We start from the raw sequence: 25,340 nt of genomic DNA on the forward strand, positions 1-25,340 counted from the left end.
TGGTTGATTACTCTAATACTGGCTACCTTCTTTTTCTGAAATTGAGATTTCTTATTTTGAGCAGTCTCCTTGTCTTTGAACTTGGTGTGCTCTCCTGGGTCTGACCGTCCTCTTCTTTCCGAATTCTGTGGAAGAGATCGAGAGGGACGTGTATCAATACTTTGATATCTATCTCTGGGGAGACTGGCGTTCTCGATTCGGAGTTCTTTCCCTCCGTCGAGGAGGCCTTCCTCTGGACTGGAAAACTTTTTCCTTGGGAGTGGATTGTTTATTTCCATCCCAGCTCTTTTTAGGAGTATTTGAATTATTTTTAATAAATAATTTTTCAGGATTTTCGAGCAGTTGGGGCTTTACCGGTTTCCCACCCAAGCTGTCTCTACCTAATTCTTCATAGCATTTTTCTATGATTTTTGATAGCTCAACAGGATCTTTTATATCTGTTTCCTTCAACTTCTGGCAGATCGCCACAGATGCTGCTTCTCCCTTTATGTTGGCTAATAATATAGCCGTGACCTGCTTGAAGTCTTTCAGTAATTTCATACCTAGATTTAAAGCGGGCTCTGGACCGAATTCATTTTGAATCTGTTTTAGCACTTCTGGTATTACCGCCATAGACGGAACACCGTGTGTTTTTGTGTAAATGGAAGCAAAGACTGTACCCCAAGTGTCGCAGTCCTCCACGTGTGGTGCGATTCCCATAGGAAGGCAGATGGTCAAGATTCTGTGTTTCTCAATAGGGGTAGTATCAGGAAATACTGCCTCTATTTGAGTGATTTTCTGTGCTAACCAGAAAGGAATTTGTTCCCGTTTTACGGGTGTTTTACCAAGACATGACTGTATGTTCTGTGGTGTAATTTTATTTGTATTCCCCTGATGAGGGGTCAGCTATGGTGTATTAACAGCTGGCCGGACTGTTGCAGTCCGCATTACATATTGGACTAATTGCCTATGTATTTTTATTAGTGTTTTGAGCTGTGCTAACAGCTCTTCCTTAGACATTTTTGCAATGTCAGGATGTGGTGTGTAGCTGGCTAGAACCGGCCACGTGGCTCCTGGTCTACCTAGTGGACCGAGCCTGGTTATGTGATCAGTATGTTTTAGGGCGCCATTAAACCAGAGCAGGTGCTCTTGAAATTTAAGTGGAATTTCAATCTCCTCGAAAGGAGCGTACTCTTCCGGGGGTTTCTCTATTTTGTAATAGTGAAACTCTTTTGTTCTAGCGTTTACCGCTGGAAAGTTTATCCATGAATAGAATACCTCTGTCTGCCGATACTCGTGAGCCTCTATCACGAAAATTACTGTACCACCTTGAGGTGTCAGTCCGTTCTCTATAAGTTTTAAAGTTATAGATCTTCTTAAGTGGACCGGGATGATTATAGCATCCGGGTCTGTGTATTCGGGACCTTGCTGAGTCGCATCTGCTGCGGCCCCAGGGGTTCCGTTTTCTTCTGGCATTGTAAAAATGCAAGGTTTGCAGAGTAGGTCTCCAAGGAGACAAAGATTAGGTGCACAATATTTTGGAACACTGTATCCTTCAACGTTGAATAAACCAGAGCTTTACATAGGAATCTCTTCCTACTAAGGTCGGGCGGATTTTAACCTTTCACCCACTCCAGACGTCTATTGGAGTATTTACGGGAGAAAGGGGTGTGAAATATGCACGACTGAGTTACTCTAACTGTCTTGTGTTAGTTTATCGCCTTACCAAACGTTAGGGCGCCATGTAGTGTAGTTCCTAGTTTCCCACTAGGCCCTGCGCATTGGAATAACATAAACAGTAGTATCGACGTGGAACTGCAGATATTCCAGGCCTCCACTGACTATGCTAAACTTAATTGGGTTGTGTTACCAACTAGCTCAGCGGTCACTGGAAACTTTCTTCTCTGCATAGGAAGTGATCAGCTTCCTTGGCACAGACAAGAAGGGATTCAGCTTTCCAACAACCGTGCAACATGACAACTTTGCTCCTCAGATCAAGAGTCAATCTCTAGGGTCGTGTGAAACAATAGACATGTATTTCACTCAGTCAGTCTAGTGCAGTTTACTTTCACGAGATGTAGAGAATAGAGAGACGGGCGTTTGTCAATAAAGGGTTAACATTTATTGAACAGTCTTTCTTCTCGTACAAGAGAAATGTATTGCCACAATTGCAAGACTTGTTATGATAAAAAGTACATACAGTAAGATAATATTGCGAAATAGAACTGTAAAAGCATTGATATGGTTTCTTAGCCATACAATGGTTTAAAAGTAATAAAACATATATACAGTCATATATACATTAGGCTAACATACTCAACTGGTGCTTCTAACTAAGCCTACCCCAGTGTGCCTGACCTAAGCCTAACACGTGGAAGGGGAGTAAGTAAGTAGCTTAAGTTAAGTTGGTTTTGCCAAGGTTTGTTTCAAGAATTCTCGTCTAAGGGTTTAGTCAACACCATACCTCTGAATAGAATGATGGAGGATTGGTATCTCCTTCAGGGGTCACTCTCGATATCCCAGTCACCCGCGAGGGTAGACCGGAAACGCCGGAGCTGGATTTCTCTGCACGAGAAAGGCAGCGGGTCTCTTCAGCGCGTCGAGGAAGGAGGGGGGACAGCGTCCGCGGGCAGCTGGAATCTGCTGGATGTCTTTGCAGAGGGACGGCTGTTCAGCTCCTAAGCGTACTGCACCATAGTTCGCGCTTTAGCAGCGATAATGGTATCAGTAGCTTCACCACCACAGGGACAGCAGGCTGCAGCGACAGAGTGCTAGCTTCACCAACACGGGGTCTTGCAGACAGCTGGCATCAGCAACAGTAGCTCATTGCTTAAGGCAACGTTGGTAATATTTATACCTGACAGGTGCCGGGTTTGACGCAAGTTTGCTGGACATAAGACGTCAATTAAAGATGTCACTAGGAAGTGATAGTTATCAGTTGCTCATTAGAGTTCCATTACTAATCAAAACAAGGCAAGCGGGGATTTCCAGGTTTGCTGAGTTTTTATCTTGTTGAAGAACTCGGAGTGTTAATCTAGGAATATCAGATAGTGACTTCTGCTATGTCATTGCACTAATTGGTCGCAAAGGAAGTGGCAGAGAGCTATGCTGGAATGTGGCTCTGTACGTGTGAGGCCAGAGATGACTTTTCAGAAAATCGCACTTGAACGGTTATGCCAATATAGGGAATAAATGGATTTATAGCCGAATAGGGGCATAAGGTCACAGTATCGATCAGGAACCTAGATAAACACGCAACAGGGTCACGGAAAAATTTCTGTAGGCTCCCACAGGGATTCAAGAATAGCCCAGGAATATTCTCAGCCAGAGTAACAGAGTTACTACAATATATGATGATGAGGCATTATCTTACGTAGATGATATCTATCTCACAGACGACGACTTGGATACTCAATTGAAAAGGGTGAACACCATAATACTTGGGTTCGCAGCAGAGGGTTACAAATTCAACTTTAAAAAATCAAGAATTGCCCATCTGACAGTCTTATTTTTAGGATACGAATTATCAAGTGAAGGAAAAAGCCTAGCGGACAACTTCTTAGAGAAGTGCACTGTACTCCAAGCACCAAAACTCTGAAGAACTTACAATCGATTCTAGGCTTCCTGAATTTTGGAAGAACATACATATTAAATTATGTAGAAAGGATTAAACCTCTCTACAAATTAATTAAACCTGATTTTAAACCAATCAACTGAACTCAAAAACACTCAAAAAAGATCACTGCAAACAGACATGTTAGGTAAAACAAAATTAGAAACACGTGACAATACACGCAACCTTGTAATCCGAGTCATCCCAGGAAGATGCGGATTCACGTACCTGACCTCTAATGAGGGAGAAACGGTATCAATAGCTTACAAATCTCACTTGTACACACAAGCAGAAAAAACATTCAGTCTCACAGAAAATACTGTGAAAGCAGTGCAAACCGCTATAGCGAAAGAACAAGAACTAGCACAAGGCAAAAGGATCACTGTTCTCACAGCAGAATCCGCCTTAGAGGCACTATTCAGCCCAATAAACCTGCCTACAGAGTCACTAGATCCTAAATGGATACAGTGGGAAAATTCTCTTGCTGTAGAAGACGTGAAATACTATTTCGACCTGCACATGAAAAAACTGAATGATTTGAATTATGAAAAAGAATATCCTCTGCCAATCGAAATTCTCCCTCTAGAACAATATGAATGTATCATATATACAGACGGATCAGCACAACCCGCAGTTGGGGGTAAACAAGCTTATAGTGCTGCGTGCGCGATTGTTAAAGGTCGTTGGCACAAAGGAAAATTTAGACCACTGGTCACTAAAACGCAATCTCTAGGAGATTGTACAGCTCAGCGAGCTGAACTACTAGCATTTAAGATGGCGCTTGAGAATACTGATTGCGAATTCCCCACACTTATAGTGTGCGATTCATATTATTGTGTTCAATCTTATAATGAATACTTGCAGAATTGGGTTGAAAACGGGTTCAAAGATGCAAAGGGTGGCACAATCAAGCATAAAATGCTTTGGGAACAAATAGGTATTTTACAGAAAGAACTACAAAAGACTCACGTGATACACACTCTGAGTCATCAACGTGATGGCGTTCACGTTGCAGGGAATTCATTGGCTGATGAAGCCGCGAAGGCAGCTGTGCAAATGGCTTCCGTAGCTGCAATCACCCGGTCAAAAACAAAAATAGACAGCGATATACTACAAGCTGTCAGTGCGTCAGTAAAAAATGACAGAAAAACACTACCAAAAGGCTTCTCAGAAAAGTACTCATATATAACAGATATTAATAATGTTCCTTTTGCTCGAATCCCTGGAGTGGGGGATAGAGTAATTCCAAACATGGAACATAGGTTAGGACTAATTACAGCGGCACACGAAGGGCTTGCTTCTGCACACGCTGGCAATTCCGCCACAATATCATTATTAAAACAAAGATATTGGTGAGAATACAAACTAAGAAATATGTGCTTGAATGCAAAATATGTCAAAAAAGGAAAGTATCAACAGTGAAACGACCAGCGCAGACACCACTTCTCATCTCAGATAAACCATTAGCATGTGTTTACCTGGACCACTGTGGTCCCTTACAAAGGGATGGCAACTATAAATATATCATGGTCGCAGTGGATTCCTGTACGAGATTCATATGGATGTGGCCCCAAGCGCTCGGCTGACGCCAAAACTGTTATAAAAGATTTGCGAGTCTTTATCGGCACATACGCAATTGCCATGCTTCATTCTGACCAGGGTCCTGCTTTTAGCTCTCGAGCTTATAAGGAGGCCATGACCAGAATGGGCGTTGGGTTGCGATTCTCTTGTCCATTTCACCCTGAGGGAAACAGTGTAGTGGAAAGAAAAAATGAGACATAAAGCAATCTATAACAGCGAAGGTATTAGGTTTGGGTGATGGGTGGGTCAAACATTTAATAAGTGTCCAACGTAGTCTTAATAATTTGCCAAGAAATTCTCTAAAAGGTGTCAGCCCGTACAAACTATTGTTCGGAACTAGAATGTATGTTCAGGATCTTGATAGTCAGGCTTCAGTGGTAAAGGATAAAAATAAAGACTTTGACATCAAAGATCGTTTGGCTGTTTTACAGGACTTGAATGAAACAAGAAAATCCTTAAGCAACATAAAAGTTAAGCAACAGCCATCTACCACTGAAGACACACCACCAGTCCCAGCAAGACCTGTCTGGATTCCAGAAATTGGGGATCTGGTCAGAGAGAAAATAGCGGTGAAGAAGGAATTTGGGCCTTTTTACAGAAAAGCAGTACCTGTCTTAGCAATCAACAGAACAAGTTCAGTAGTACTACCGCCCCTTGCAGGTAAAAAGGAGAACCGAGTTGTATCAATCGACCTGGTAAAACCACAATCATGTGGCCTATAATCAATAGCAGGCCCGGTGGACTCCCAAGAAATAAGAGAATACCCAAATTGGCAACAATCCAAGAGGTTCAAACTGAAAGACTAATCACATTTGATAAACCTGCAGTGCACAGAGAAGGACTATGCAACAATGCCATGGAATTTGTGCCTATTGAAACACAGATTGAAACAGTACGTCAAGAAACACCAGTCTACAATGATGTAGCCTCAAAATGTCCTGATGAAAGACAAATCGGAAAACAATTCCAAAAATCGACAGAACTGCATCTGGCTACTTCGTCAATTTCGATAACTACTCTGAAGATCAAAGCGACCCTGAAGTGATGCCAGCCACAATGACTTTTAAAGAAAAAGCAACAGAACTCTTTCATCAACTCAAAGAAACATATCTAAACGCACCATTTATTGAACGTTGGATTGTAGCTGGGGTACTTATACTCCTACTATGCCTAATTTTAGTTTTAATTTTAGGAACATTTATTACAATACAATGGACACAGCAAGTCAGAACATCAACTTAGTTCTTAAGCCTCACAAATCATCTCACATCGAGAAAAGAGAACTATCATCAGTAAATGTCACAGCCATTCCAATAAACGGCAGGGTAGTGTGGGACAAGACTGACTATGAAATAGATGGCCCGGTTGAGATCTTGAAATATCCTCACCAATTCAAGGTTTCATTAAGTGACTTTGTAAAACCAAGTACATTCTCTGATGATTGGGATTTTGAAAGTATGAATAATATGATGTCGGATTTAGTGTTGTCAGCAAAATTTACAGAACATGATTATTTACAAGGTTCATCTAATTATGAACAGATGTACTGTTTTTCACATTACGCAGACCACTATTTACATAAATCTGCTCATCCTAGAAATGTTTTTAAATATAACCAATGGGAGCATTGTGCTACTCCGCCTAAAAGTAGTTCAAAAACGTTCTATGAGAAATTCCAATACTTCTCAGGGTTTAACACAAGCAATGCAGAAACATTTTATTACAAGCTGTTAGATAAAACAGGGACAAAAATCATGCTGACAAATACTAAATTGATATATTCAGAAGCATTTTATGAAAAAATGACTACATTTGGTTTTGATTTCTGGAAAAACAACATTGAAACAAAAACTATCTGGGGTACAAAAGATTGGCAGGTACAAGGCCTAGAAGCATTATTTCGAGCCTGCATTATCCCAGAACAAATAATGTTCTTAAATGACACAATTCACCAAACAACCTGTCTTGGCCTAGCTAAGATTAAAGACCTTAACAAACCGTCTATTCCAAAGTCAATACCTGATAATGCAACCACAGATATTGAAATAGACGTATACCAAATTTTACATCAAAAAAGAACACATCCTGAGTGGAAAAAGTGGTTAATCTTGCAAGAAGACACTAACAACTGTCAAGATAGATTCCTGAACAAAACACAGGGGTTAAAAATGACCAGACCAAACCCTAGATACTCCCAGAGACAACATCCAGGGATAGTAACAACATACAGTGTAGGGAAACTGTGCCTTGAATGGCTTGAAACATCCACACTGGCAGAAATTAAGCAACACTTATCTTTACTTAAAGATGGTGCTGATTTGCGCGATTTTATTTTGGGACCATGCAAACAGCGTCAAAAACGTTTCATAGCGGCAAGTGTATATGCGGCATATAACAAGGCATGGAAAGTAATGCAAATTGAAACAGCAGAAAAAATACGAGAAATTGATCGTATTAATTTGGAAAAATCACTTTCTGTTGTGGACAATGGGTTAATGACTTTGTCCTCCAGAATATATTCACTGGACAGTATTGTATCATCTGCCATCGATATAATAGATAATGACTTGCTAATGTTACAACATGGCCAGTCCCAATTACGTTCTATTGTACAGCTAGGCTGGACGTTACAAAATCTTCGTTCAGGCTATGTGCCATGGCGTCTAATCAACACAACATCATTATTTTCCATCTTTAACCTTACTGATAAACAAATCGGTTTGGCACAGAAAGGAGCAGACTATACAATCCTGAGCATCGAAAAACTTCAGAGATTACCATTGGCAATGTCAGAAAGACCTGTCATTGAATGGATAATACACGGGATTATCACAATTCCGATAACAACTTTCCAATTTAAAAATTGCCTTGAGTATATACCGACAGGCCAGTATGCACGATTGGGTAGAGGGTACAATAAGTCATCATGGAAATTACCATATACACATACATGCTTTAGTGACAACAACAAAAATGTATTTCCTGGTGGTGAAAATTTTAAACATTCACTAAGCGGTATACTTTTGTGCCAGGGTATTAATTTACATGGGGCTTGTGAAGGGACTTCAAAGAACCTTTCATGCCACCAGCACGTCACACCTGCAACGCAGATAGAGCCTTTCTTTAGGCAACTTTCTAACAGGAGTTACATTCTAATAACGGATCACAGCTGTTGTGGCTTGGTGCCAGGGAAAGCATATCTCGTAAGCGTGACTTCCATGGTCACTTGCTGTATGCAAGCATTGTTTCCTAGCGGCCCTGGAGACTCCGAGACTCCCATATGGCCTCGTTTGAATGTCTCTTCTATACGAATTGATACTTTAAGCAGAATGAAATCTTTGCTTTTGCAAACAACAGTGCCCATCACGTCATCAAAAGAAACGTATGATCTCCAAGTTGCAAGGACAACATCGGAGATACATGAACTTTTATCAACAAATTGCCCCGTGCATTTCACAGAAATGCTCAGCCAAATCCTAAATATGTCGGATGCCATTGGTATCTCAAACGTATTTAAGACAATTTTTTCGGGACTGTTAACACCATTCAAAGCAGTTCTGGGCATTATTCCCAATTTTGTCCATTCAGTCTTTGGCGGCCTACCACTACTTTTGGGACTTGTAGCAGGCATTTTGTTTTTGACCCTCCTGCTCTGATATGGCAAGCCAAAACACAGACATGACTCCGGCAAGGATGGAAGAAACAATACTAGCAATGCGCTACCGAGACCGCATAACTAAGGTCCTTGGGTTGGCCCGGCTGAGAGATCTGAACATGACCTGGTTTCTTTCATTCAGACCTATATGGCAGACCTGCATCTTACCTGTGCTTCGATGTATGCTATGCGGAGAAGAATGCGTGTTAGACACCTGTCTTGCACTACCATCAGCAGTACCAATGGATATCGATACTTTGCTGTAACGGCTCATGCATCGTGTTGTCCCCATCGGCTACCAATCCTGATGACGGCATTCGATGAGACTCCTGCGCTACGACTAGGTGGCGGCAGTGAAGTGATAAATGAAAGCAGCATCACCCAGGTACGCCCTTCTGTGAGCATTGCTGATCCAGACATCAATGATAGCAATCATTCTCACAACTGCCAGGTTACTGCACTATCGAACCTGGTCGAACTGTCACCTGAATATGTAGACCTATTCCTTGAGAGCCTGTCTCACATGATGTTCTCCCCTGAATAGAAACAATAACTTTTTGAAAAACATTCCGGCACACAACGTTCCCATGAACTCTGAATTCGGCCTTCAGTTTTTGATAAACAAAAGCTACTGAAAAGCGTTTGGAACTCTATTTTCCCGTTCCCCATGAAATACTTTTTGAATCAGACATTTTTCTAAATATTTACTTTTTTTTTGGCACAAATACTTTTGCTTAAAGTAGAACTATTCATAAAGAAAAGAGCTTCTATTTTTAGTAGATCTAGAGACAAAAAAAACTTTATCTTGGCCTCTAGCACATTTTTCAGCAATGTTATTTATATGTGATGAAATAGTCTCGCCCTTCTTTTCTGTATTAAGAGACATTTCATGTGTAAATTTTCGCAAAATCGTTCAACTGATAACATATACAATAGTTTTTGAATGATTACTATGCTCAAAAAATGTACAGTGCCTATACTCTCATGTATTTCATATATGCTACACTACACTTTCAGGGTTGATTCGAGGGAGTTTATATATAGGGTGAATAGGAGGGGTGCCAAAATACACCCCTGCCTTACCCCTCGTTTTGATTTAAAAGAACTCGTAGTTCTACCCTCACTATTGGTTCTAATAGTGGCCCGCAGATCTTGATGCAGAGCCGCTAGATAATTTACCAATGGGGGGTCAATCCCTATGCTAATTAAAATTGCCCAAAGTTTACCACGATTGACTAGATCAAAGGCCGATGATAGATCCATAAAGGCCCTCCTTAGCTGAGGTGTATTTGCTGATTAACATGTGGAGGTTAAGGCATTGATCAAGACTACCCCTTTTGGCCCTGAACCCATATTGTAATTCGGAGAGGACCTTCCTCTCTTCCAGGTGTTCGCCTAATCTCTGCAGAATGACTCTGCCCAAGATTTTGACGGCAGAGTCAATCAGCGAGATAGGCCTGTAACAGGCAGGGTCAGATCTTAAACCTTTTTTGAAGACGGGTATTATAGATGATGTTGCCCAGGATGGCGGGAACCCCGAAGTTATTGTGGAGTTGAAGACATTCGTGAGTATCTTTCGTGAGTGTCCAAAACTCCAGGGGGGTCCTATAAAGGTCTGCGGGCACGCCATCCGGGCCCGGGGCCTTATTTTTCGTCATCTCTACAATGGCCTTTTGTACCTCCATTTCCTTGAATCGAAAAAGGGGTTCTCCACTCATTTCTCTAGGGTCCATCATTAATGTGTACTCTTCAGCACTGTTATATATTTTACTAAAGTGGGCGACCCATGTCTCATCGGGTATCACAGAGTCCATCACCGAGTTAGATTAGATTAGATTATCTTTATTCGATTGTTTGCATGTAACAATCATAAAAGAGCATTTCATACAAGTTAATCCATACGGTAATAATAAAATAGGAAGAGTGGTATTACAACAAGACATTCACAAGCATATACACAATAATATGGTTAAAAAGAATAAAATACATTAGAAGTGGAAGTACAATCAGCAGCTGAGTTAGTTACCCTTCCATTCTTTTTCTGTGTTTAACTGCGAGTTTTAAGAAGCTACATACAAACATGGTACATTCACTATTTAACATTTGAAGGTGACACAGTGCAGGTCTGTATTGTACAAAATTCAGGTGCCTAAGTAAAGGTTTTAAAAACAAGTTACGGGGGAGTGCATAAAATTGACAGAAAAATAAAAAGTGTGCCAGATCTTGCGGAGACTTATTGTCGCAGCCGCAAGCTGGCAACACTTGTCCTCTATGCGCTCCACTAGGTACAGCTAATAAAAAATGGAACATGTTAAATCGGAACCTTGTTAATAAAAAACGGTCATAACCAGACATGGGCCAGGACAGGTAGGGTTCCATATATAAACAGGTTTTGGTTAAGGCATACTGTCTCACACTGCTTTTCTTGTATTCGTTTTCCTCCCGTGTCATGCACCTGGACAACATAAAAGTGTTCCTAACAAAGGTTACATCAGTTTTGGTTATTGTTTCGGGGGATAAAAATAAATCTGGTCGACCTAGTTCAAAAAGCCACATTCTTACGTATTTTAACCATGGGATCTTAAGTCTACCATCCCACTGTAGTGCCTCTTGAAGAATGTTTCTGGTGAGAGGTATGGCTGTGTTTAGCCAGCTATTCAGCCAGCATAACAAAGGATTCACGGCCAGCTTATCACTTAGATGTGGGATGCCAAGTTCCTCGTGTACCGGGAAGTTGGCCGTCCCCCTAGGTAACCTTAGGACCTGTTTTAAAAAGTTATTCTCAGTAACTTCAAGGGCACCTAGTGATTCTGATCCCCATATTTCACTTCCATAGCATGCAATTGCGGTGCTTTTGGCTTGATATAATTTCAAGACAGCAGCCACCGGGCTATTGCCCATTTTTCTAGTGAAGTCCAGTATTGCTGCGTTGGCCCGCACTACCTCGCCCTTTTTCTTTTGTATTGCTGGTGCCCAAGTTAATTTGTGGTCAAAAAGAACACCAAGGTACGAGAAAGTCTTTGTAGTGGGTATTTTATCTCCATTTACAAAGTGAGGATATACTTTTTTTGGGGATACGCCTGTCGTCATTGTAAAGGATTTCGAGTTATTAATGCTCAGGCCACGGGAGTTCATGAAGTCATTAAAAGAATCTAGCAAGATTTGGAGACCGAGCGCCGTTCTAGATATTAAAACGGCGTCGTCCGCATATAATAGGACCGGTATGCCCTTCTTGCCAATGTAAGGAAAGTCTGTACCAGTTTTTAGAAGGTGCTCCTCCAGCTCATTAATATAAAGATTAAAAAGAAAAGGGGCAAGGATGCACCCTTGTCTGACACCTCGAGTTATTCTAAAATCTCTGGTTACCTTCAAGTCATGGGTGTAACGGACGTTTGCTCTTGTGTCCGAGTGGAGGTCAACAAGAAGGTTGACCAGGTTTTGTTCCACCCCCATTTTTAACAGCACCTCCCATAGCCTGCCTTTGTCTACACAGTCAAACGCGGACGATAAATCCATAAAGGCCATATGGATCGTCCCTTTTCTTGCTAGGGTGGAATTACTGTTTATTAAATATAGATTCAGACATTGGGTTATTGTGGAGTGGCCTGGTCTGAATCCATATTGTATTGGAGACAGTATGTTATTGTCGTTGGCCCAGGCTGTTAATCTGTTTAGGATAATACCCCCCACCACCTTTGTGACTGAGTTAATCAGGGATATGGGTCTGTAACATGTAACACTACCACGATCACCCTTCTTAAAAACAGGGACAATGGTGGAAGACCCCCAGGCTTTTGGGCAACCAGCCAGAATACCTGCATTTACAACTGCGGTGATGACTGGTGCCCATAGGAGAATGTTTGATTTGAATAGGTCGGGTGGTATACCATCGGGGCCAGGTGCTTTGTTACAGGTTAATCCTTGTATCCCCTTTTCTACCTCCCTCACTGTGAAACACAACACATTTTCATCAGAAGATTTAAAAACAACGTCTGCTTGCAAATTATCACTTTTAAAAATTGTGCTGTAATGTGACATCCACTCTTCCTCCGGTATATTGGTCCCGACAATAGAATTTAAGGGGACGTCAAACAAAGGTTTGTTTACAATGCTCCAGAACTTGGAGCTATTACCCAGAATTGCAGCATCGCATAGCTTCTCCCAAACACCGGCTTTTACTTCTTTTTTCCGGGCTGCCAGCACTGTCTTGTAGTTAGATCGCAGTGACTTAATAAGGACAGGGTCTCTTGGGGTAGCCTTAAGTGCTTTTTTTAGGTCTCGTCCGGCCTTTGAGCAGGCTTGATCAAACCACCCTGGTTGGTGTTCATGTCGTCCCTTTGTTGGTACTGACAGCATTTGGCCAATTTTCTCAACAACAGCAGCAAAGGCAATCAGAGTCGCTTCGGGCAAAGTAGATGGAGAAACACAAAGATCTAGGTCATTACCGCAACTGGTGGTAATTGAATCATACAGGGAATCGCTGTTAACCTTTGACCACTTCAGACGACGATTTCCGTTGATGGGTTTTAAGACACCGTGATCAGGTCGGGGCTTCCTATGATCAAAAAGGTCACCTCCGATCCTGATCGACAAAGGGTTATGGTCGCTGTAGATGCTTGTTAGAATTTCAAAGTCAGTGGCTAAATCAACTAGATCTCTTGAGAGGAATATGTGGTCTATGTAGGAGCCTTTACCGTGGCCTTTGTACGTGGGGACGTTAAACTGGTGTGAGTCCTCCAGTGTGGTCATGGCGCCGGTTAGATTCCTTCCATCAATTAAGTTATTAATACTGGTGCCTCGGGGCGAGTGATTAAAATGAAAGCCAGACCTCCTGTTGCAGCCTAAGTGGCTAATAGGTGTCGTTTCAGGGTTGCCACAGGGGTAGGCGTTAAAGTCTCCAGCGATAATGATATTTCGAGGTAGACTGTCCGCTTTTATTTCTATAAAGTTTTGTAATTTGAGAATGTTACACTCCTTGTTTGATAACACGGCATTATAAAAATTAATAAGTGTCAGTGCCTTTTTACCATTCCTGAGCACTAAGGTTTGAATATGTTTGTTGTTCGATGCTCTGATTGTGACCTGGCAGCTGAGTGCAAGGCTTATGTAAGTTGCCAGGCCCCCTTTGGATCTTCCGCTATTTGATGGGGTTGCTGGTAAAAAGAAACTTTGAAAGCCCTCAATGTATGCATTTTCATCTGCTAGCCAGGTTTCTTGAAAACATAGAATGGTATAATTTTTTACATAGGCTAACCACACAGGATCATTAACCTTAACGGCTAAGCCGGCTATATTCCAGGATAAAAGATGTATGGAGCGTTGTTCGGTGAGGCCCAAGCCTGCTATCAGGGCCTGATCTGCGGGAGGAGAGATTGCTTGGACCCCATGATCCGTTATTAAGTGTTCTTGCGATACATTGCTAATGGTTACTATGCGTTGAGTTAAATTGGTGGAACCTGGGTGGCTGCGCCCATTCGCGTTCAATGTGTTTACTTGGAGTTGTACTGAAGGGGCTGCCCTAGGCGCTTCACTGGCCTCCGGGGAGGAAACACTTATGCACTCTGGACAGGTGCTTGATACTCTATAAAGGGGAGCTACCTTAGTTGGGGACTCAACAGGGATAGGGTAGGAGGATGGAGATACGGTTTGTCAATCGATCTCGTCTAAGTAGTCGATATTATAAAAAGCATCAAACCTATTAGAAATAGGTACCCCATATTGTGTGTCTAAATATTGGGGATGTGAGAAAAGCTGCTGCTGGGGACGAGTAAAAAGCTCGCTTCTCTCCTGATATCTACTAGGATGGTTGCTAGGTCTGCTCTGCCATGGCTGTTCATGCCTATAGTCGATGTGATTTGTTCGTGTATATGGGCCAATAGGCAATGTATAGGCCCCTGATTGATTATCAACTATTGGCTCAAGCAGCCCCTCCTGTCCGTAGGTTGACTGCACTTGTGTGCGACGATGACCATGGTTATTTGGATAAAAGTAACTTAAAGCCATGGTACGGATCAAGCTATTTGTCACACCACTTTTCCAGCTACTTATAAAGCTGGCAGCACGGCTATCCCGAAAGGTTACCACTATACAATCACCCTCGGTCGATTTAAATCTGTTTCCTACCCAGTCTACTCTTCTTACCTGTGCGATATGACCATTAATATGTTTAGGGATCGGTCTATGAGTTGTGAGCCAATGGCTCACCTTATTTTTTAGGTCCCCATGTGTTTCTACCCTGTCCCCTGTTAGTTTAGGTACACCAATCATTACAATGGTGTACGGGCTACATTCAGGCGGGAGGTTAACATGAGGTGGGCTCTTTACTACCACCGATTTTGTCGTGGTTGCACCTGATTGATTTGAAGGTATGCCCTGTTTGGGGTTTTTGGTTGGTCTCGTTTGTTCTACCTGGGTAGTTGCTATTTTGATTGGGGAACTTTCAGCGGCCCATTCACAATCTTCTGTCTCTGCATCATGTAAGGTTTGAGAGCTACTTGGTATGGCTGCCACTGGGTGGGATATGATGGTACCTCTATCTTCAGTTGTCGCTGCGGTGGTTAACGGAGTCTTTGGCTGATTTTGCTTACTAGCAAGGGTAGGGTTAGCTATGGCTTTTTTTACCCTGGGATTTTTATTGCTAATCAAAGTAAGGGAGTTACTGGCTGGTGTGAAGGTAGAAATTGGTTGTGATACCTTCAATGTTTTAAGCAGGGTGGATGTTGCGTCATTTTGGGCCCTTTCAAACTTCCCTAAGGCATTCTCAATGTTAAAGACTCTCTCACTGATAGGTAACAGAAGGGACTTGATCAAGCTCTCAAGGTCACTCAGAAGTGATTTTGTATTTATCGTTGTATGATCAGCCCTGGCTGTGGTGTGTATAGACGTGTTTATGGGTGCTGTCGTCTCTTTATTCAAGAACAGGTCTGGGTTTTGACTGCTTATGAAAGGACATAAGGTCGCCTTCTCTGGGGCAGGTTTAGCCAGTCTAAATGTAGACCAAATATCTTTAGCTGAGCTGAGGTGTTTGGCCTTGAGGTGAGATTTTTGTTTTTTTACAATAGATGACTTGGGTTTGCCTCGTATGCCAGTAGACCTAGTTTTGCTCTTTATCAAGCGACTGACTTTAGTAACCGGTTTTGTCGTTGTAGATGTAAAACCACCCGAGGAGGGGGCTACTGAGTGTAAGTGAACTATAGGTGACATATGGGTGCTACTACTGTTTTCACCGGTGGGTGCAGGACTATTGTTCCTGCTGTTGCCTGAGGGTGAAATAGACAAGGCTGTTTGCGTGTTGTCTCTTGTTTGGGGACTAGGAAGCCCTGTAAATGACAACGTTAGAATAGACTCCTCAGAGTTTATGGTGTTATCCAGAATGTTTATGTTACCTGTGGTGTGTAAAGAGAGGTCAGGGAAACATAAATCTGGAGTAAGTGAAAGGCGTCTTTCGGAGTCCTGAATTGCATCCGCCACGACATTGATCGTTTTTTGTAGCATTAAGTCTATGGCGGTTATTGAGGGAAGAGGGCTGTTGGTGATATCTTTCAATCTGGTAGCTGATCTTGTGGTCACGGGGGTATTTCGACTTTTACTCATCCTCGCAAAGTTATTTTCAGTTTGTAGGCAATATTGCTGAGTAAAGAGGTAATAGCTTGCGAGTGCAGAGGATTTAGATTAGCAATGGGAGTTTACCTTAGTTGATGTCAGCTGGGCAGGATCTCAGGGGGGTGGCCCCGTCCCGGACTCCTCGGTCCCCGGAGGGCCACAGAGGGCCCGCCCTTTGCCCGGGCTTAGCCCGGCGCTGCCCCGCGCGCTCCCGCGACGCGGGAGTTGAAGGCTGTTTTTAAGCGCCTCCTGGCGCGCTCCGCCTCAACGCGACTTCCGGTCGCGGAGGCTGCTGGGAAGTGTAGTCTTTCCCTCACCCCCACTCGGCGTCAGCGCAGTTGTTGTGAGGCTGCGGCGGGGGCGGAGGTACTCGACGGTGGAGCTGCAGCAAGGTCGGCGGCAATGGTGCTCCTGGGACGGCTCCGCTGGCTGGGATGGCGACTCTGCTCCTGGTCAGTTTCTGGCGTTTTGGTTTTTACCCACTCCTATGAGGTTTGAAGGCTGCTTTTAAGCGCCTCCTGGCGCGCTCCGCCTCAACGCGACTTCCGGTCGCGGAGGCTGCTGGGAAGTGTAGTCTTTCCCTCACCCCCACTCGGCGTCAGCGCAGTTGTTGTGAGGCTGCGGCGGGGGGGGAGGTACTCGACGGTGGAGCTGCAGCAAGGTCGGCGGCAATGGTGCTCCTGGGACGGCTCCGCTGGCTGGGATGGCGACTCTGCTCCTGGTCAGTTTCTGGCGTTTTGGTTTTTACCCACTCCTATGAGGTTTGAAGGCTGCTTTTAAGCGCCTCCTGGCGCGCTCCGCCTCAACGCGACTTCCGGTCACGGAGGCTGCTGGGAAGTGTAGTCTTTCCCTCACCCCCACTCGGCGTCAGCGCAGTTGTTGTGAGGCTGCGGCGGGGGGGGAGGTACTCGACGGTGGAGCTGCAGCAAGGTCGGCGGCAATGGTGCTCCTGGGACGGCTCCGCTGGCTGGGATGGCGACTCTGCTCCTGGTCAGTTTCTGGCGTTTTGGTTTTTACCCCGAGTTATTTATACCAGAAAAGTAAGGGTGGTTTATTACAGCCTAAAATTTAGAACTATCTTTCAGTACATCCGTTGACATGAGATTATCCCAGATATGAATGAGCAGCAGAGATGACACTAGTTAAAGATCATTAGACATGGAGTCCAGAGGTTCTTACCTTTATGAAAAAGTGCACAGTTCCCAAAGCAGATCACACCCTTAAGCATTACTTATGTGAGTGCATATCAACATTTTCAAGGATAATTCCTATTTTACAGAATTTGAACTTAAGGTTCCCTTGTTAATGACAATTCTTCGTATGAAAATTCATCTGACCTCTGGAATTGCCTTGTGAGCAGGTCTGCTCCTAGGGAGGGGTTTGAGGAACTTTCAAAGTCCACCCACTAATAACAAGTAGTGAAGACCAAAACATTTGCAAGCTAGTTTGTTGGTTCTAACCAAACATTCACAAGAAGAAGCTGAATACATCGGCACAGCAAGTGGAATGTGCATTCAAGCGTAGCGAACACACTCTAAATATGTGGCATTTTAGGGAAAGGGGGCTCTATTTCCACATAAACCATTGTACAGCTCTACAGCTGATAAGTTTATCAGAGTCTAATTGATTAAATGTTTGAGTACTGATTAGTTCATGCAATTCACAGAATCATTGTAGTGGTCCTAGAATTGATAAGAGTTTTAAATTAACCAGAATTGCACTTCAAATCTACGCATACACCCAAGGGACTACATTTCAGATTCTACCCCTTCAATGAGGTAAACAATATATACGTATGCTTTCTATTCTAAATATGTTTCATTGTTTGAACATAGAGACTTATGGAATACTCTATATAATGCTGGTATCAACAACCCTTGGAAAGAATATTTCCAGGTATGTAGATCTTTTTTCTGCCTTGGTGATTGGATTATTCATTTAGCACATTTCCCTGTAGGGTTGTGCTTCAGAGAAAACATGATTCAAAGATAACATATGCTGTTCATTATGAAAATCTAGTTGCAACCTTATGCCGCCTGCTTTGATTATTGTAATACTTGGTGTGTCATATGTTAGCAAATGTAATGCCTGTGGGTTGGTTTCTCTGCTGCATTGAAAGATTGCTGTAATTAAATATTGAGTTAGACCGACATTGCCCCATCTGGACTTTTGAAAGGGACCAAGCCTCAGATCAGGCAATTTGAGGTTTAAAGAAAACAAACAAGTTTGTAGTTAAATGAAAGGTGTGCCATGCATAACAAATGCTTTTAATAACTTATATATTAAACTTGTAGGCATTCTGGTGAAAGCAATTTGAAAGCGCCATCATGTGGTGAACTTCCTGAACATGTCAAATTCTTACATCAATTTTGTATTTATTACATTGCAAAAAGTTGACCTGTCATTTGTTCACTTTGTAAAATAAGTTTCATTATTTCAACACCAATGGAACCCTAGGGTCCCAATAAACAGGAGGCACGAGGACAAAGAAGAGACATAGAAAGATATTTGAATGTAGCCCTCATGCAACAGCCATTCATTTGACATTTTTGTATCTGAAACATAGAGATAATAAACTTTACTACATAATATGTGATGCAAAATTAATGGCGAATGTACGGTAGGAAGAGAGAGCCAAACGGGAGGGGAATCTCTAGGTATGGGGGGACGTTCTAATCCAAGGGAGCAAATGTAGGGTCGTCTTTGACCTGGCAAGCAGGGACTTTATTATTACTATTACAAACTGTCTGCTCGGGGATCAAACCCTTCCCTGAACAATAGCAGCGCACACGGAAAGAGCAAAAAAACATGAATGATTGTTTTTGTGCAGGAAGGTGTCCCTCCCGGCATATAAACAATATCGAATGATGACGATTGACTACTTCTCGGTGTGCGACATTCTGCAGCACACATGGAAGGAACGCATCACCGTTATGGATTATTTGCGTGCAGGAAAGGGCAGCTTCCTGCACATAGACAATCATTTCCTACGACGCAGGCACCCTTGCACTATGGAGCAAGGGTGACTGAGTTGGCACTAGGCAGCTAATTTTAGCACCAACGCTAGGGAAAACAAAGGGGTGTGCCCAATCGTTGTAAATATGGTGCATCCCTGCATTTAGGAAATGTCGACGTGTGGTGCAACTCTGTGCTACAACATTTCTTTGTAAATTTGCAACCTAGGGTTTGATTATGATGGCGGACGGACCTTCGTCCGTCCGCCACCCCTGAGGTGGAGGGACCATCCGCAGGGGCAGCGGCGTTCCCTCCATTGCGATTAGGATGTGACCGCCACCCTGGCGGTCACATCCCATATATTTAACATTGCGGCGGGTGCTGCTTGAAGCAGCACCCGCCGCAAAGTTAAAAGTGCATGCTGTGCATTTGCATGCACGAAGCAGCAGGCACTGCGCGGTGCCTGCCACATTGTGCATGCAACTGCAGGGGGGTAACATAGGTACCCCCCATGTGCACCCCCCACCCCCCAACACCCTGGGGGCCCGCAAGGGGCCCCCAGAAGCAAAGGTCCACATGCTTTTCCTCTGTAGAAAAGCTGCCGCCGAAAAGCATGTTTCTGCACACATCCTAATGTGGCTGGCCGTGTCTTGCAGACACCGCCACCATATTGCGGTCCACACCCCGCGGATCAGCGGCAGATGGACCTGCTGTCCGCCGCTGATCCCACCGCCATCATTATCTGGCGGTGGGTGCTTTCTGTGTCGCGGCGGTGAATCCGCATCCTCCGGGCCGGCGATGGCTTCCACCGGCCAGGAGGATGCGGATTCACCGCCATCGTAATCGACCCCTTAGTCTCCCCCTATATATGGCAGGTGATGCACATATGAAAGCGCCTTGGATATCAGTGTCTTCCCCAGACAAATTATCAGCAGAGTTTTGTGTGGGATTTTAACTAAAGATGCTCTTTTAGACTTCCTTATTAAATCATAATCTCTGATTATTTACTCGATATGAGTGTTTAATATTTGTTAAGCAAATTCAACTGTTATATCTGTGCCAAACTTTGTATCGTAATTCAGATTGTTAGATTGTGGTTCTGTACTTTTATGGTTTTAATACAAAAAACAAATAAAGTTTATTGATGATATAGAGTCATGGACATAGTAATTTGAATCATATAATTCTTAATTGACAATCATAAAGATAACGGGGAATCACTGCATTTATTAACACCTGTCATTGCAAGATGTTACACTCTTGAGAGTTTATGTTGTTCTAGGCATTGGTTTCTAATAATTTATTTCTGAGTTTTTTGCTTTGGTGACACCCTGACAAAGCCAATAAACCTGACCTTTGGGAATTACAACCCATTTTACAGTGTGTAGCTTGCCTTGGCGTTAACTGCTATATGGTGTCACTTGGAGTATTTCTACCTGATAACTTCCATATCTTTTTGATTTAGTACATTTTATAAAGTAGTGTGTGTGTAATAAGTAGCCCTCCCAAGTTTGGGTTAAGCGTAGTATTGCACATAGTATATAGGTGCCTCATTTAAAAAACATTTTTATAATGTAATTCATTTTATTGAGAAAGCAAAATTTAAAACATTGCAAAAATGTAAAAATTATTAGGTAGGAGTATTGTAATTCTGTAATATAATATCAAAAGAAATAACAAGTATTTTAATTCAATATTAGTATTAAGGTGTGTTTCATTGGCTAATGGTAGGATACGCATGTTTCATTGGCTAATGGTAGGATAAGTATAAGGCTATGCCCTAATCGTTATTTTTCTTTTTTATTTTATTTTAATTTAATTTTATTTTATTTCAGTAGCTTAATTCATATAGAAATATTTATATATTTACATTGTTATAAGATAGTGTTAAGTAAGGGACAAGAGCAATATGTCTATATTATATAATCAAATATAATAAGGTAAGTTAGTGTAATTGATTGTTTTATATGTTATGATTAGAGTTAATGTTAGAAAAATGAATAGGGTAAGGATACAATAATTCTTTTAATTTGATTATATTAACAATAATGTAATAATAGAGAAATATATAAAAATATATGGAAATCATATTATTAAATAATATAATTAGTGCTAAAGTTTAGAGACAAGATAAAGTTTAATATTAGATGGTGTTGCTAACATTAAAGTTAAAAGTAGGCAGTAATGTAATGATAAAACAGTAAATATGTTAAGGCAAAAGTAGAATAGTTACTGGTAGGAGAGGTAATGGTAAGAATTGATTATTTAAGACCTCAACAAGTTTTAATTGGTAGGTGTCTCTGGTACATTCCCTAGAGAGTCTGCAGACACTGCATACCCAACTTCACTACAATAAAATGTGGTTCAAGCTTTGAAGGTCTGTTTGTTGCAATGTCACTCTCCCAGCCCCCTTTGCAGAATACATCTAATAATAGGATGGTTGGGTACCCAATAAGAATGGCAGATCTCAGTCTTGCCTTCTTAATCAAGAGACAAGCAACATTTAGACCCCAGACAAAATGTATTTTAGCAGTTTCAATCATTGTTCTAGCTGTATGTCTTTCATAAAAAGTAGACAGAATGTGTGTGTTTCATTCCCAGTGGAAAAGATGTTTGTCATAGATGTATTCAGTAGCAAATGACCAGACACATTCCAAGCCCCAGCCTCACATGAAATGCCTTTTTAATGTGTATACTGCATTGAGGACATTATAAAGGAGTGTGGCTCAATGGTTAGAGCGGCAGACCCTGATGCAGAGGTCTGGCCCGGGACCAGGGCTCAATTCCCGACGCGGCGGGTCTTAGGCTCATTTGTCTGCGGACTCGATAATTCTCGCCTCAGTGCCTCTCTAACCATGGGGTCTCACGCTGCAACTCTGGGCAATAGCTTGCTTAATCTCCACAACGGCCCCCACAACACTGGGATGCCTGGCCTCCACCTTGGGTGTGCCCAGGAGGGGCATCTCACAGGGAGAGACAGGAAGGGTTCCACAGCGTTATACAGCGCCAGGACACCCCGGTGATGGGCAGCTGTGCGCTTTACAAGTATCCTACATACCCAATAATAAGAATGTAATAACTATAAGACAATAATGTAAGACAAACTTCGAAGTTTCCTCTTTGAGACATAGGGTACCAGCAGCTGCTGGAGTCATACATGAAGCTAAAGTACATAGAGACTGAGAGAGCTTCCACTGGAAAGAAAACCCACATTGTGTCCACTCTCAAAGTTACCCAAATATAACATGTATCTTCTTGTAACAGTCAATGTTATGCATGACTGGTATGCCTGTTTGACTTACCTGGTAAAACTCTCCGCTGCAAAGTCCGAGCCTGCGGGCAAGGTTTTATACGCCAGTCCAATTACTCTGAATCCCCTCTTGGTGTAAAGGTCGAGCTCTCTTGAGAAGTTGGAAGGCACTGTGTGGGCAGGAAGGAGGGGTCATTGTCAAACTCATTCTGATGGCTTCAGAGACTTGCAGTGCAGAAGAATACGGGCGGCATTATCAGCAAGGGCCACTACACCCCGACAAGTTGATTCATTGGATCAGAATCTACTGCCTTCTTCAGCTACCACTACTGAGGTTACTCGTGAAGATGTAGGTAAGAGTAGGACTGGGGGAAATTGGAATTGCACTTGCCTAATTTGATACATTTTGGGGAATTTCAGCTTCCTCTTGTTAAATGAAATTCATGAACTTACACTACAACCCTACTATGAGCAATAAAGCATGGTTCAATTAAACAATTTACAGCTAACGCTGTAGAGCTTACTGCAGACGCACAAAAAGAACAGAACCAGAGTGGCTGCTGTTCATTGTAATCTTGTTTAAATGCATCCTTTTGCCCATAAACTAATGCAAACATAGATTTCATGCTAAAATGTGGTGCATAGTGACAGATTAGTAATTTGCGCAATTACACATAATTTCATGCAGTTTTGCGATCATATCGCGGATGTACATGAAACAAATTACAAGAATTTCGCACACTCCTAGGAAAGAGTGCCAATTACAATTAGCAAACGTATAATAACATTCTATAAGTAGAATTTTTCTGAACTCTTGCCCAGTGAGAGTCCTTCTTCAGGGCGCAATAATTATAAAAAAAAATATTTTGATATGGTGATCATTTCTCATTTCTTTCTCTTTGGCAAGCACAAACCTTGCCATACTTATCTTTGACACTAAGGGGTCCATTAGGATGTTTGGCGGTGGCACCACTGCGGTGCTGGCGGGGCGGAAAAACGCCTTCTTCCGCCCACGAGCAGCGGATCTCACGTCTGCCATATTTGTATAGTAAAACATAGGTAATTTTCCGTCCGCCGCGGAGCGACGCGCACCGCCATCAAAGTGTGCCAGCCACAGCGGCGGTGGTATTCAATGGAGACTCACCGCCATGCGGAATGACGTCTGCACCGCTCCACAAATTAGGATGGCCCAAATAGACAGACACACCGCAGCGGAGACACCGCCCAACCAGACACGGCGGAAACTTGATCGCGGAGCGCCATCGCAGAGACCAGGTCCTCTCCACCTGGTCATGAACACCATGGATCCAGCCCTACACATGCATCCGGTCATGTACCTGCTACTGCACTCGTTATATCAAAAATGGACACAGTTCCATGACCAGAGGGTGCGTGAATGTCACCCACTGTATAGATACAGCAAGAGAGAGAGTAAAGGGTAAAGAAAAGTCGGAAGAAGAAGAGTGAAAAGAGGTAAATACTATTCCCCGGTTTCAAGGATACACTCCCGAAGGGGAAGATCAAATCTTGCCTCTCTTTCGCCCTCACACACCCCGAAGGATGTCATGCTTCAGCATCGGGCTTTTGTTGCTCCTCGTCAGACCGGCGCTGCAATGTCCGACGGGCCCCCGAAGGGTCTCTTTGGCGGAGATCTTTTAAAGAGAAAACGCCGTATGGTGCATGCAGGTGTGAGGGCTCAGTTTGTAAATGGGAGTGTTTCTTTTGAATAGAAAGGTGCGTGCTAGTGAGTTAAAAATACCTAAGGGCATCCAAACTGGGATATTTTTATTAATGTGTTGTCCTTGGTATAATAAAAAACCAACAGGTTAATGTGTCGCGTGAGGTTACAATGTGCCAATGTGACAGGTCAAAAGGTCGACATGTTTCACGCCTATGTGTCAGACAGATCGGTGGCGTTTCTTCAGGACCTAAAAGGTGAAAAGCACCTCTAATTTAAAAAAGGGGGAGGGTACACATACAGAAAGATGTCCACTAGTGGTGCAGTGTCCTAGAGTGAATCTTAGGGTGTGCAACAGGATCTCCGTAGGTAGATGCTGATGTATGTGCCCTCTATTCCAGGCCAGGTGCCTGAGGCTATGCTGCGCTGGTCGTATGAGTATCCAGAAATAGGTTATGTTGGAATGCTCTTGTTTCCGCACCTACCCCTTCCAGCGGCTGCCTTTTCACTTTTTAGGCCCTGAAGAAACGCCACCGATCTGTCTGACACATAGGCGTGAAACATGTCGACCTTTTGACCTGTCACATTGGCACATTGTAACCTCATGTGACACAATAACCTGTTGGTTTTTTATTATACCAAGGACATCACATTAATAAAAATATCCTAGTTTGGATGCCCTTAGGTATTTTTAACTCACTAGCACGCACCTTTCTATTCAAAAGAAACACTCCCACACTGAGCCCTCACACCTGCATGCACTGTAGTGTAGTTCCTATTTTCCCTATAGGCCCTGCGCATTGGAATAACATAAACAGTAGTATAGACGTAGAAGTGCGGTCTTCCAGGTCTCTACTGACTATGGTAAACTAAATTGGGTTTGTACCAACTAGCTCAGAAGTCACTGGAAACTTTCTTGACTGAATAGGAAGTGATCAGCTTCCCTGGTACAGACAAGAAGGGATTCAGTTTTCCAACAACCGCATAAACATGAGAACTTTGCTCCTCAGATAAGAGTCAATCTCTA

The 25,340-nt window shown here is 42.8% G+C and overlaps 1 protein-coding gene across 1 annotated transcript in view; it reads right to left on the reverse strand.

Moving 5' to 3' along the window:
- LOC147700477 (putative cation-transporting ATPase 13A4) overlaps positions 1 to 25,340 on the reverse strand; it is a 567,847-nt gene that overhangs the window by 269,894 nt on the left and 272,613 nt on the right. Inside the window, exon 17 of the mRNA XM_086928422.1 lies at positions 22,688 to 22,805. Coding sequence (XP_086784548.1) covers positions 22,688 to 22,805 — 118 coding nt within the window. The remainder of the gene's footprint in view (positions 1 to 22,687; positions 22,806 to 25,340) is intronic.

This window comes from Lissotriton vulgaris, chromosome 7 (assembly GCF_964263255.1).
Source record: "Lissotriton vulgaris chromosome 7, aLisVul1.2, whole genome shotgun sequence".
In the NCBI taxonomy this organism is placed as follows: domain Eukaryota; kingdom Metazoa; phylum Chordata; class Amphibia; order Caudata; family Salamandridae; genus Lissotriton; species Lissotriton vulgaris.